The sequence below is a fragment of the Chironomus tepperi genome, unplaced genomic scaffold, assembly GCF_022539635.2.
Source record: "Chironomus tepperi strain 1889 unplaced genomic scaffold, CSIRO-AGI_Ctep_v1 contig_414, whole genome shotgun sequence".
Taxonomy (NCBI): domain Eukaryota; kingdom Metazoa; phylum Arthropoda; class Insecta; order Diptera; family Chironomidae; genus Chironomus; species Chironomus tepperi.
In genome coordinates, this window is record NW_027226536.1 from 455,066 (window position 1) to 467,928 (window position 12,863).

Sequence of the window (12,863 nt, forward strand, 5' to 3'; positions counted from 1 at the left end):
AACTTTTCATCATTTCTCATCACCCACAAGTCTGTCAAAAACAATTCAATTGATTCATAATCCTAAGAATCAATTCGTCCATCATATCGCATCCCACAACAGCAGCAACAAGCTTATCATCCCACACAGATATATATATTTTTACCTATATGCACTCGATGAATTTCTCTGATATGTTGGTGGCTTCTGAATATTTATCATATGTTCCTTCGGTTCGAGACTATTCGAACGATTTTGGACTGTAAATGATGCATACGTTGTGGGTGTCTCACGAATTGGAGCACTTTGTAAAGTGTCAGGCACTTGATGATGAACCTCCGTTGTAAATCTCGTTGACTGTGATTGATCCATCTAAAAGTTTTTTGTGTCATATGATTCGCAGACGAGCAGAAAAAAAGAGGAAGGCAAGGAAATGGATATTTTTTTATGTGATAAATGAGATGAAAAAAAAAAGTTAAATGAGGATTCTTACTTTAGGCTTTATTTCAACCTGTATTTCCATTTTTGTTGGCTTACGACGCGGTAATGTTGCTGACTTGAGTGTGATTTCAGCATGTGACGTTTTAGTGGTTTCCGGTGGTTCCGGTAAATTTTGTATAACTGAAAGCGAGAAATAGTTGTTAAGAAAGCAATATTTTTTATCTACGGCTCTTAAACTACAACTAAATATGTGCAAAAAACATCTATAAGCACAACAAACTTACTCTTGTCCGGAACCACTTGATTAGATGCATCCATTGATGAGAAACGTCCAAATGTTGAACGATGTTGTTGTTGTTGTTCGACATTTGAATTTGATTTAAATGGACTTTGAATAACACCTCCTGAAACGGAACGACCATTTAAGCCATAGATCGGGGGTTTTCGAATTCCAATTAAACGACTTGGTGGAATCGCATTACCAATAATTTCTCTAGCTGCTTGCAATTTTCTCTGACGATCATTATTATCCATATCGTTGACGGGTGATGGTGTTGATGATTGTTGTAATGTAAAACTTTCAGTTTTGGCACATAAATTATCGACATCCTTTGAATGTGATTCATTTTTTGCCTTTTGTAATAATGCTATTGATATTTCCATGCTGCGTTTTGCATCCTCAATTGAAAAACTGGCTACGGAACTCTTTGAATCACTTTGATTAATATCATCATCTGTTCTTGATAATGTTGATGCTGTTGAACTCTGCTTTACTATATTATTTATTTTGGCTGATGCTGATGATGTTTCGGTTGACTTATCGACATCCTTAATTTTCTCACTTGGTGTGCTGCTGTCTTGAATTGGCTTCTTAATGTCATTATTGTTCTCATTAAGATCACGTTTTTCGGCACTCATTTTCTTGGCATCGGTTATGGAAGCTTTACGTTCAAATTCTTTTTTGAAATTACCAACACTTACACCGGGTATTGAAAATTTCTTATATTTTTCATTATTTTGATTATTCATGTTTTGGAATTTCTCGGCAGTCTCTAAAATTCTCGAGCGACGCTTCTCAGCAACGGGTTTTGTTGTTGTTGTTGCTGTTGCTGTACCATCGTCTGGAAGACTATTTTGCCGTTCAACTGACGTCATTTGTTGGACTGACTTTGTCTGTTGTGGTGGAGTTGCCGCTGTACTTGAGGGCGTTGATGTTGTTGATGATGTGGAATTTTCAGTATCCTTTGATAAGGATGATAATGCACTTGACAAGTCTAATGTTTTATGCTTTACCATATCACGTTTTACTGGACTAGAAATTTTCTTGATAGCTTCCTTTTTGACCTCATCGGGTTTGAGTAACGGAGCATCAATTTGCTTTGGGGCTTTATCATCAACTTTAGTCTTATCGGTCTTCTCCATCAACTCGTCACATAATTCCTCAATTTTCTTTAAACTTTCTTGTACATCCTCCGTATTTTCTTGCTTAATTTCCTCTTCATGCTTCGTCTTATCATCGTCTACGACGATAGGTGATGATGATTTCTCAATATCTATTTCCATAACTTCTGGTATCGATAACTTTGACTTGGATTGATCTACACTAATATCGTTACTGCTACTGATTGGTTTTTCCTTTTTCTTTGCACCACCAGTTGCATTCTCAGTTGATACAGTTGATTCAAGCTTCCGTTTTGATTGTTGCATCGGACTTTCTTGTGGTGTCATCGTTCTCGTTGGTGATGGCATCAATGCTTTTTCGCCACCGGCTGTAAAAATTAAATTTTAATTATTCAAAAATGAATTGAGGTTTTGTTGAGCAATTTTCTGTTATTAATATGGAATATTTTGTGGGGTTGTTCGTAAATGATGTCTAATTTTGAGGATCTTGAGCTGTGATAAGCAATTTTTGATGTGCCGCGGCACACCACTGCTCAAGAGTCATGACACACTCTAAATCATGGACTAAAAACCCTAAGTCCTCAAAATATTGACAGACATCATTTAAGTACGACTCCCTTACCTGCAACCATATCCAATATTCGTCTCTCAGCCTCAGTTTCAGCAATATCAATTATCGATCCAACCGAATGACTTTTTTGTATTCTCTCTTTATTATTCTCTTCATGACTCGGTACGACAACCTGCTCGGATGTAACGGATGGTGGCGCAAGTGACAACAACACATCAAGTCGTACAGGCGTTTGATTTGCTAATTCCTCAGCGAGATCCAGACAATTTTCATTATAATCCTCATTCACCCACCAATGACTACAAATTTGTTCAATATTTGCGCGACGTATTGGACAGCATGTCAACATTTCACGTATAAGTGGTGACGCACGCGACGGACTTTTTGGCTCAAAATAATCACCTTGACTGATTTGCTTAACAAGTCTCTTAAAATTGGCACCATCAAATGGCATTGCACCGTACACTAATGTATATAATAAAACACCTAATGACCAACAATCAACTTCCGGTCCATGATATGGTGTTCCTTTAACAATTTCAGGCGATGCATAAAGTGGCGATCCACAAAATGTCGCTAAAAGTCTCTGCTCATCAAAAACATTTGATAATCCAAAATCAGCTATTTTTGCATTACCATGCTCATCAAGTAAAATATTTTCCAATTTTAAATCACGATGACAGATTTTATGCTTATGACAATAATAGATTGCTGTTGATACTTGACGAAAAATTCTCCTCGCCTCTTCTTCGCCAAGTACTTTTCTGTCGGATAAATAATCATAAAGCTCACCGCCGGCAGCAAATTCCATGACAAGCACCATTTTTTCACGATTCTCGAATACTAATAATGGATGGAAAAAATTTGATATTTATATTAAATGTATGGAATGAATGGATAGAAGATGAAAATGTGAAGGATTATCGCGCATTTCACGGCAGATTTGTCAAAAAATATTGGAAGGTGGAAGAATTTTTTTTTGAAGATTGAAGATTTTGGATGTGAAATATTGCAGAGAAAAAGATAAAAAAAAAAAATTTGGAAACATGAAAGCTTTTCTGGTTTATAAATGGGGAGAATGTAATCAAATTCTCGATGAAAAAAGAAAGAATTTTTCCCGAATTTTGAGAAAAAAACTTTTAATATTCTTAAATATCATATATTACTATGCTTTGTAGGAATCGAACCACTTTCAATTGATTCAAAAGTTTCAATAACTTTTTGTGATTTAAGAACTGTATTTAAAGTTTGGCAAAAGGTTCTTTAAGTGAATATTGACTTTTTGAACTCAAAATCTGCCTGAACGTTTAGAATTGCATAATTTATTGCTATTTGATGGTTGGACTGCTAATTGGTCCAAAATTCAGCACAAAGCGGACGTGACTCTGACTTGATGCCGGATTCAAATCCCCCAGAGTCACACCGACCTGGGGGCGAATTCAGAATCGATCAACCGTCTTATCTTACTTGGGTCAATCATTACATTCTCAAAGACAAGTATCAACCAATATTCATCGACCATAAATGTCAAAATATCAATATCCACGATTCCAATTTCTACAATACATTCAAATATTCGACAATAAAAACCGAAAAATCCGCATCATAAAAATTCCATCCATCTCATCATTTCACGACCATTATTGATTGATATGTTAATAATTACCTTCATAAATATGAATAATATTCGGATGCTGCACAGAGCTCATAATTTGAACTTCACGTCGAATTCTTATGAGATCAGCTTCAGTTTCAATTTTACTCTTTTTAATTGTTTTAATGGCTACCTCTTGACCTGTTTCTTTATTGATTCCTAATTGCACTTTACCATATGTACCTTGACCTAATTTCTTTATTATGTCAAATCTATGAATTGAAAATATAAATGTCAAAATTGTGTCAATAGAACATGTTCACATGTGTTTATTTACCTCTGTCTTAATTTTTTCCTATGGTTGTTCATTTTAACAGCTCCTGTATTCTCTATTCCGCTCATTATATTGTCTATTGTGGCCTGATTTATACCCGAAAATTGTTGTGTCGATTGTTGCTTTTGATCATCATTCTCATCCATATCATCAACGGCAAGATTGCCGTTTTGTGTTTCACCGACTACCATTTTGGCCTTCTTGCTTTAACTAATCTAATTATTTGGATAGTTGGAAGCACGTGCAGCAAACAAATATGAAAAGAGAAAATAAAGAAATTTCAATAATTATTAATTCAATTTTTGAAAAATTCAATGTTTATAAAAATTGGCAAGTGTATATTGAGGAATTGATCGAGTTTTTTTTGTTCTCATTGAGCTTGTTTCTCATTTATTAAATCATGTGCCTTTTTTGTGAATTTTAAAATTAAAACTCAACCTCATGACAACTGCTTTGTTCGTATATATTTTCATTGCTCTGCCAAATCATCCACACACAATTTCTTCTTTCCTATTTCTTGTTATTTCTTCTTTCTAATGAAATTAGCGTAGTATTTGGGTCTGAATTTCTCTCTGTGGGTATGACTGTTTTTTGATGATTAAGAGAGTAGTTTTTGGAAGGTTGTTGTGATGGAATTGGGGTGAAAGGTTTAGTTTGATGGTTTTGAACTGAATTCTATCCTCTCAGACCATTTCAGACTAAATTTGATCATCTAAAACTAAGTTTGATCTTCACAAACTAAATTTGATCTTCGCAGACTGAATTTGATTATCTCAGATCAAATGAGATCATCTCAGACTGAATAAGATCATTTTTGACTGAGTTTGACCTTCGCATACTAAATTTGACAAATCTTAGACCGAATTTGATCATTTCAGACTCAGTTCAATTTTCACAGACTAAATTTGATCGTTTCAAGCTAAATTTGAATTTTTCGGACTAATTTTGATCATCTCAGACTGAATTGATCTTCACATACTAAATTAGATTATCTCAGACTATATTAGATCATCTCAGACTAAAGTTGATCGTTTCAGACCAAATTTGACTATTTCAGAGTCAATTTGCTCATCTTAGACTAAGTTCAATCAACTCAAATTGTATTTAATCCTTTAAGATTAAGTTTAATCCCCTCAGACAGAATACAGACCACTCAGATGGATTTTGGTCTATCCATAACGAATTTTGTCACTTCAGACTATAGTTTGAAGTTGATTGGGATTTTGTTTGGAAAAATCAACTCAAGTTGACTCAAATCCACATAATATTCTCGTCAACTTCAACCTCTGCTTCATACAAAACTTAAATTCAATCTCCTCAGACTCAACACTATCTATATCTAATATCAATCTAATATATTTAACCATCTCAGAAGAATTCATTCATCTCAACAAAAATATAATTCTATCATTCTCAAAGCAAATCAAATACTATTCAACTCATCACACAAAGAGAGAAAAAAAAATAGAATCACAAACTCATTCATCTCTGAGAAACTCAATTCAAATGCCATTTTTATGAAATATAATATTCTGCTTTCAATTAACTCAATAGAATATTTATATTGAATTTAGTCAGAAGTGAGTTGAGATGGATTGGTGACTCGGTGGCGGAATGGTTTCTTAATTTGGAATGTGATTATTGGGATGCAGACCAAGAGGTCGTGGGTTCGAGACATAACAGGGGAAACTTTTTCAATTGTCCTTTTTCGAATCATATGTAATCGAAACGTGGCTCACAGTAGCCTCTTTGTAATCTAAAGACAATAAGCTTGATAAACAGTGTCATCAAAGGAATGGTTTAACCAAAGAACTCTTGGAAAAGAAGCTGTCGATGGATAGTGTTATCCTTCGCGCCCTGTATAGGAAATTGATCTGTACAACCAGCAAAGTAAGTAAATGAGAGGTTTCTGATCCAACTATAAGCTTTAGGTCAACTGAGTATAGAGGTTTGACGCACCCTAACTCATTAAACACAATCATTGTCCACGAAACGTCTCGCACTTAGCATTAGTAAATTGGCAAGCGGTAGCCAGCGAAAGAGCTAGTTTGAGGCGCAAACTAAGGGAAACCATGGATTTAACTTGGTCTGTATGACCAGCGAAGTAAGTAAGTATCCGCGAAACCCCCTAGCGCACCCCTGGATCTCAATGATCTGAATAAGCTAGGTTTTCTTATTAGTCAAAAGTTATGTTTTTTTTTTGAGAAAAATTCTTGAATGAAATTTCTACGAAAAACAATCAATCTTCCGAGAACTTTGTTATCATGAATCAATCATCTGTGGAAAAGGAATTTATCATCTCACAAAATTGACATTTAATGCAATTTCATCATCGTTAAATGAAAAATTGATTGTCTTGTAATTTTTTGTGTCAGTCAAGGCAAGAAAAACTTTTTTTCTTGTTGTTGATGAAATAAATCTTCTCGGTAACAGGCCTTTTCCTTGATATAATTTGTGTTAAAAATAAAATTATAAGTAAGATTAATCGGCGAAACAAAAAAAAAAATGATTCAAAAACTAAAGAAGACTTTTGAAATTGTTTTAAATAAACTTAGCACAATTTTTTTCAATTTTAAACATAGGAAAGCGATAATGGAAGTAAATGCAATTTTTTTTTTCACTCCAGCTTTTTCTCGGGAAAAAGAATTTTCAATCAGAAAATGAAAGAAACCTGTTGGTGTGAATTTTCTCAAAGGAGAATTTTTCTTTTCTTTTTTACCACTTTGGAGGTATTTTCAATGAAATTAATAGCACTGTAGTAGGTATTCTAAGAAAATGCTCTTTTTTGTAATTAAAATGTCGGAAATTGCTCGATGGAATTTGCCTTTAGAGAGTTTCGTTTATAAATGAATTTTAAATAATTAATTTAAGAGGGTAGAATTATTTAAGGTACCGGAAAAGCAGGAGTGGCTTAGGGGTTAGAGTGATGGACAATCGATCCAAACGACCCCGGGGTTCAAGTCCCAACGAAATTCTAACTTAGTGTCTCTTTATGGAGGCTTATTACTGCAATCTAGATGCACTTTGATAAGGATATTATGTAGAATTTGGTCAAAAATCGCAAGTCTGCATCTTAGATGCAGTTTAAGACATAACACCTAAAGAAGCATTCTCTCCTTTTTTCTAGTTTAAGGAGTTGTCCTTGATGAAACCATCGACATAACACCCAAAGAAGCCTCTATTCTGAACCACAAGCTCCTTCATCCACTGATAACTCAACATGCCCCAGGTTAAACTCACCATCAACACCACAACATCCAAAAAAACCCAATAAAACGAAATTAAAAGTCACTGAACTATAATAAGCACAGACCCTAATAATCAACAACAATCACGTCGTCAACAGAAATTATCCGATAAGAAATTTAATCAAAAACAAATTTGATTGCCATAAAAAAATTGCTCGCTCAGAATATTTTTCTTTTTAATATTTTTCTGAAGGAATTAATCCCTACGATAAAATTAATGGTCTCAGCTGCTTTTTTAATTTTAATCACATAATTATGCTTTTTTTTTTCTTTCTTAAAAGTCGAGAATTACATTTGGTAGTGCACGTGGAAGCTTGAAATGGCAATGAGATTGGTCCTTCGTAGAAGAAAAAAAGACTGTTTTTTGAATATTGTTTCAGAAGAAGAATAAGGAAAATGGTAATGAGTAGGATCTAATTAGACATTTCATTAAAAATGATTAAAGATCTTTAAGCATGGATTGGGCTTTACATGAAAATTCTGCTTTTGTGGCTTTGTGGTTTTAAGGTTCGCATTGAAATAGCTTTTTTGAATGGAAAATCTTTAAATTAATGTTCATTGAGCTGATTAATGATGTTGTTTGAGAAGATTTGGTTTAGAAAGTGAAATAAATTGATTTGAAGAAAGTGAGAATTTTTGATTTTCGAAAATTAAAATTTTGATTTTCGAAAGTTAAAATGTCAATTTACGAAAATTAAAAATTCAATTTTCAAAAGTGAAAAATTTGATTTCGAAAGTTAAAAATTCAATTTCGAAAGTTAAAAATTCAATTTTCGAAAGTTAAAAATTCAATTTTTAAAAATATTCAAAATTTCGATTTTCAAAATTAAAAATTCAATTTCGATTTTCGAAAGTTAAAAATTCAATTTTCGAAAGTTAAAATTTCGATTTTCAAAACCAAAAATTTAAGATTTTCGAAAGTTGAAACTTCAATTTTCAAAAGTTAAAATTTCAATTTTCAAAAGTTAAAAGTTAAAATTTAGATTTTCGAAAGATTTTCGAAAGTTAAAAAATTTTCGAAAGTTAAAACTTCAATTTTCGAAACTTAAAAATTAGATTTTCGAAAGTTGAAAATTCAATTTTCGAAAGTTAAAAATTCAAATTTCAAATTTTAAAATTTCGATTTTCAAAAGTTAAGAATTTCAATTTTGAAAGTTAAAACTTCGATTTTCGAAAGTGAAAAAATCTTATTTTCGAAACTTAAAAAAAACTAAAATTTCCCAAACAAAGTCAATTTAAAGATGAATTTTCATTTCAATTCAATCACCCCATTACAGATCACTAACACAACTATGTCGAACAAACTATCTAATAGGTAGCACGTGCTTCTCTTTACACTGTGTACAATTTGTATTCAGAAGAAAAAAAAAATTAATTCAATTAATTAAAGCAAATTACTGTCTGAACGTTGATATTAAAAATTAAAAATTTAAATAACCTAGAACTTCCTCACGACAGTCTTATCTTGCTGTTTGCATAGACTAGATAAATTTTTCAATATTTTTCATGACTCGCGTAGTCTTTTGCATATAATGCAGAGCAAAATCTACCTTCAGGTCATGCAGGAGGTCGAATATGAATAAAATATATAAAAAGACTCCACAAAAATTCTAAATTTAAACTACATCGTCATTTTTATCAAAAATAGCAGCGCCATGAGATAATGAACCGAACCTCACGATAAAAATGGTGAAAATAATGCATCACGAGTAAATTTTTTCTTTCGAACTGAAAATATTCTTTTCCAATAATAAATCAGTATGACACATCTGCTTAGTAATGTCGCAAAAATGCCGAGCAGTCTCCTCACATTTGCTATTTTTTTATGACGACTCTTTTTTTCTAACTTGTTGTACGAAATCGGAATTGAAATTAAAAAGATGTACAATATTATTTTAATATTCATATTCTCGGGGCTGATTCCAAGTTTTTCTTTTTTTTGTGTCAGGGGTGGGCAATCTTGCATTTTTGGGGCACACCTTGGTGGCAAGCCTCTAACTAACGGCGGACGATGTAGGGCATATAGCTAATATGTCGCGGCACACAGGTTGCCCACCACAGTCTTACGTAGTATGAAAAATGTGCCGCGTCACACAGTTTTCACACCACTGTCTTATGTAGTAAGACAAGTGTGCCACAGCACATCATGCACCAAACCATTGAAGCATACTATTGTCTCATGTAGTAGGAAAATTGTACCGCGGCACATGGGTTGCTTATCACTGTCTAATGTAGTAAGACAAACGTGCCGCGGTACACACGTTGCCCTAATGAATTTTGAAGTAGGACAAGTGTGTTGCGACACCCAGATTGACCATCACTTTCTATGTAGGAAGAAAAAGTGCGTCGCAGCACAAATATTGCATACCATTATCTTATGAAGTAGAGGAAAGTATGCCGCGTCACATAGGTTGCTCACCATTGTCTTATATAGTAAAGACAAGTGTATCACGACACACAAGTTACCCACTACTGTCTTATGTAGTAGGACAAAGTGATGCGACACACAGATTGACCATCACTGTCTTATGTAGTAAAACAAGTATGTCGTGGCACACACGTTGCTCACTACTGTATGTAGTAGATCAAGTGTGCAACGACACACAGGTTGTCAACAACTGTCTTATATAGAGAAAACTATGCCGCAACACACATCACAACAGATTGACCATCACTGTCATGTGAAGTAAGACAAGTATGCCACGGTTCACACTATGCCCACCACTGCCTCACAAATTTCCCATCACTGTCTTATGGAGTAGTAGAAAGTGTGTCGCACCACACAAGTTACCCACCACTGTCTCTTATGTATTAGGGGAGAGCCTGAGCTCATCAATTATGCATATTTAATGTAGATTATAAACTAATCTCTTAATTGATCGAATTATAAGCCACTCAAAACTCATTTAGAAGAGCTTACGACTTTCTGCTTCCCTCCACCAAGTCGACTCCCCTCAAATTCTCAAGATCCATAAAAATTATTAAAAACAATTTAATTCAATAATAAACTTTTTTACCGATAATTTTTACTTCTCACTTCTCGTTTTTTTTTATCGCCCTCGAACAACGATATTTTTTGTACACATTTATTGACAATTCTGGCAACGAGGCAATCCTGTGACAAAAAAAAAAAAACTATCAATGTAGATGAAAATTTCTTTACTCTCTCTTAATACTGCGATTTTTTATTTTATAAAAATTACTGCCTGCTTGAGAAAAAGAAAAGAAAAAAAAAAGTTCTATTTTTATACACTGTCGTTTCCACTCTATTCTCCTGCCTTAATTTTTTTTTATTTTGCGCTAACACTGAGACGAAAAAACGCTTTTCTTTCGTTACTTCAATTAGGAAAGAAATTTTCATCTCATCATGCTATATGTGTGCCGTTTTTATAAATTGTTTAAAAACATTCACTACACACCACACTCTAGCTGAACAAAATTGTGACAAATATTTTTACACCACACTTGTGTCTTACTTTAGACTTTTTTGTGAGAAAATAATTATAGGACTATGTGATAAATTATTTCTAAACTACTTAATAGACAAACACTTTAAAATTTTGTAGATGCGATTTTTTTTTTAAATGAACAAAAAATAAAATATAATTTCGTCTTAGTTTTTATTCTACTTAGTTACACAAACGCCGCGACTATGAGCAGTGAAAAGTATTTCGCGAAAGAAATGTGCGAGGAAAATTTATTTTTTTTACTTAGCGGATTTTTTGAGGGAGAATGTTTGGGGTTTGGGGAGGCAGTTTGACTTATAGATGAAGTTTTCAAAAACTTTTTTGTCTTACTAATTCTAGTGGATATGTCAAGACAAGCTTATTTGCCTGTACACAGATACATGTTGGCTAGACCAGCAATGGGCAAACTTTTATTATTCACGATACAACTCGATGGTACTGAAACCGCTCATTTCCAGTAATTTTCGGCAGCACCATAAGTTGTTCACCACTGACCTAGATTATGTCAAAAGTTACCGTTATACAGATAGACCTAGGAATCCGATTTTAACTATGAAATTTTCAATTTGAATTATTTGTTCCTAAACTGTTGTGCTTAGGATTTTCAATCCCGGGATCCCGGTATTCGGGTCTGCGATTTTTCCAATATCGAAATCCCGGGATTGTAATTTCGGTATTCCGGTATTACGGTATTGAGAAATTCTTAGGATTATGTGACATATGTGACATACTTTTGAAAAGCTTGAGAACTCCTAGACAGAGGCTTAGTCAGAATTTGCTTAAAATCACCAGCAAAATGAAGAATTTGATCTAAAAAAAGAGATTTTAGGCACCCAACACCCTTTCTATATTCTAGACACGTCAAATTTTGCCATATGGAAAACCTGTTTTTCGCATCTTTTGATGAAGTTTATCATTTTTTTTGCATCTTAAGATAGTCTTTGCCTCATTTTCTCTGCGTCTTTAGATAGACTATGACATATTTTTGCATCATATGATAGAGTATGCCATAATTATATGCATCTTTAGATAAATTGTGCCATATTTTTCTGCATCTTTGGCTAGATTGTGCCATATTTCTGCATCTTCCTAAATTTAAAGCTTTTCTTCATTAATCATCCACATACTTCAATATTCTCAAATCAAAAAGTTCTTCCCCATTCCCATCTTCTTGACAAAACGAAACAAAAAGAACTAAAAGAACTAAATAGAAGCCATGTGGCTCTCACTATGAGCCCAATTTAATTTGAAACCGTTTTTAGGCATTATCTTCATTCAATATTTCATCAGTATTAATCCTACATAAACTATCGTTCATACTTATATCCAAAAGCTCAAATATTATCGTGTGCTAATAATGATTATATGCACCCGACAGTGTTACACTACCTACTGCGGAAATTAATCTCATACATTTTAATAGATTAATGTCTACCATTTCAATTTGTATCAGACATGAACGAAGTCTTATAAGAGAAACGAGATTATCAGCAATAGCTAAAATATTTTGTCTTTAAATTCCTTTTTTTTAGATTAAATGTTTTTGCAGCAATTTCCGTAGCAGTTGACTTGGGTTCCACATATTATTGCTGATGTTGTAGTGTTCTTATTGTAAGAGCTGGACTGAACGTTTTATCGTTCCTATCTCATTTCATTTTATTTTCTTTTAAATAATTGATGATGCTTTCGAAAGCTCTTAAGTGCTGAATTTTATGCTTTAAAGTTTCATATGAAAACTAAATCGATTTTTCATGAAAATGGGAAGTGGAAAACTTTTGGCTGGAGATCCGCAATGAATTTATGAGAGCTGTTCTACGTGATTATTGTA

At 33.4% G+C, this 12,863-nt stretch overlaps 1 protein-coding gene across 6 annotated transcripts in view; it reads right to left on the reverse strand.

The window, feature by feature from the left end:
- Nucleotides 1–12,863, reverse strand: part of Nuak (Nuak family kinase 1) — a 55,892-nt gene that overhangs the window by 22,679 nt on the left and 20,350 nt on the right. For 2 of the 6 annotated variants that reach the window (XM_070648904.1, XM_070648909.1), the window contains exons 2-7: nt 4,324–4,535; nt 4,059–4,258; nt 2,444–3,235; nt 705–2,189; nt 473–600; nt 146–351 (exon numbers count right to left, since the gene is read on the reverse strand). In XM_070648904.1, the coding sequence (XP_070505005.1) occupies nt 146–351; nt 473–600; nt 705–2,189; nt 2,444–3,235; nt 4,059–4,258; nt 4,324–4,511 (2,999 nt within the window). In that variant the 5' untranslated portion in view covers nt 4,512–4,535. Of the gene's footprint in view, nt 1–145; nt 352–472; nt 601–704; nt 2,190–2,443; nt 3,236–4,058; nt 4,259–4,323; nt 4,536–10,585; nt 10,773–10,987; nt 11,210–12,863 lie in introns of those variants that run through there. The other 4 variants (XM_070648910.1, XM_070648908.1, XM_070648906.1 and 1 more) reach the window with 4 other exon arrangements.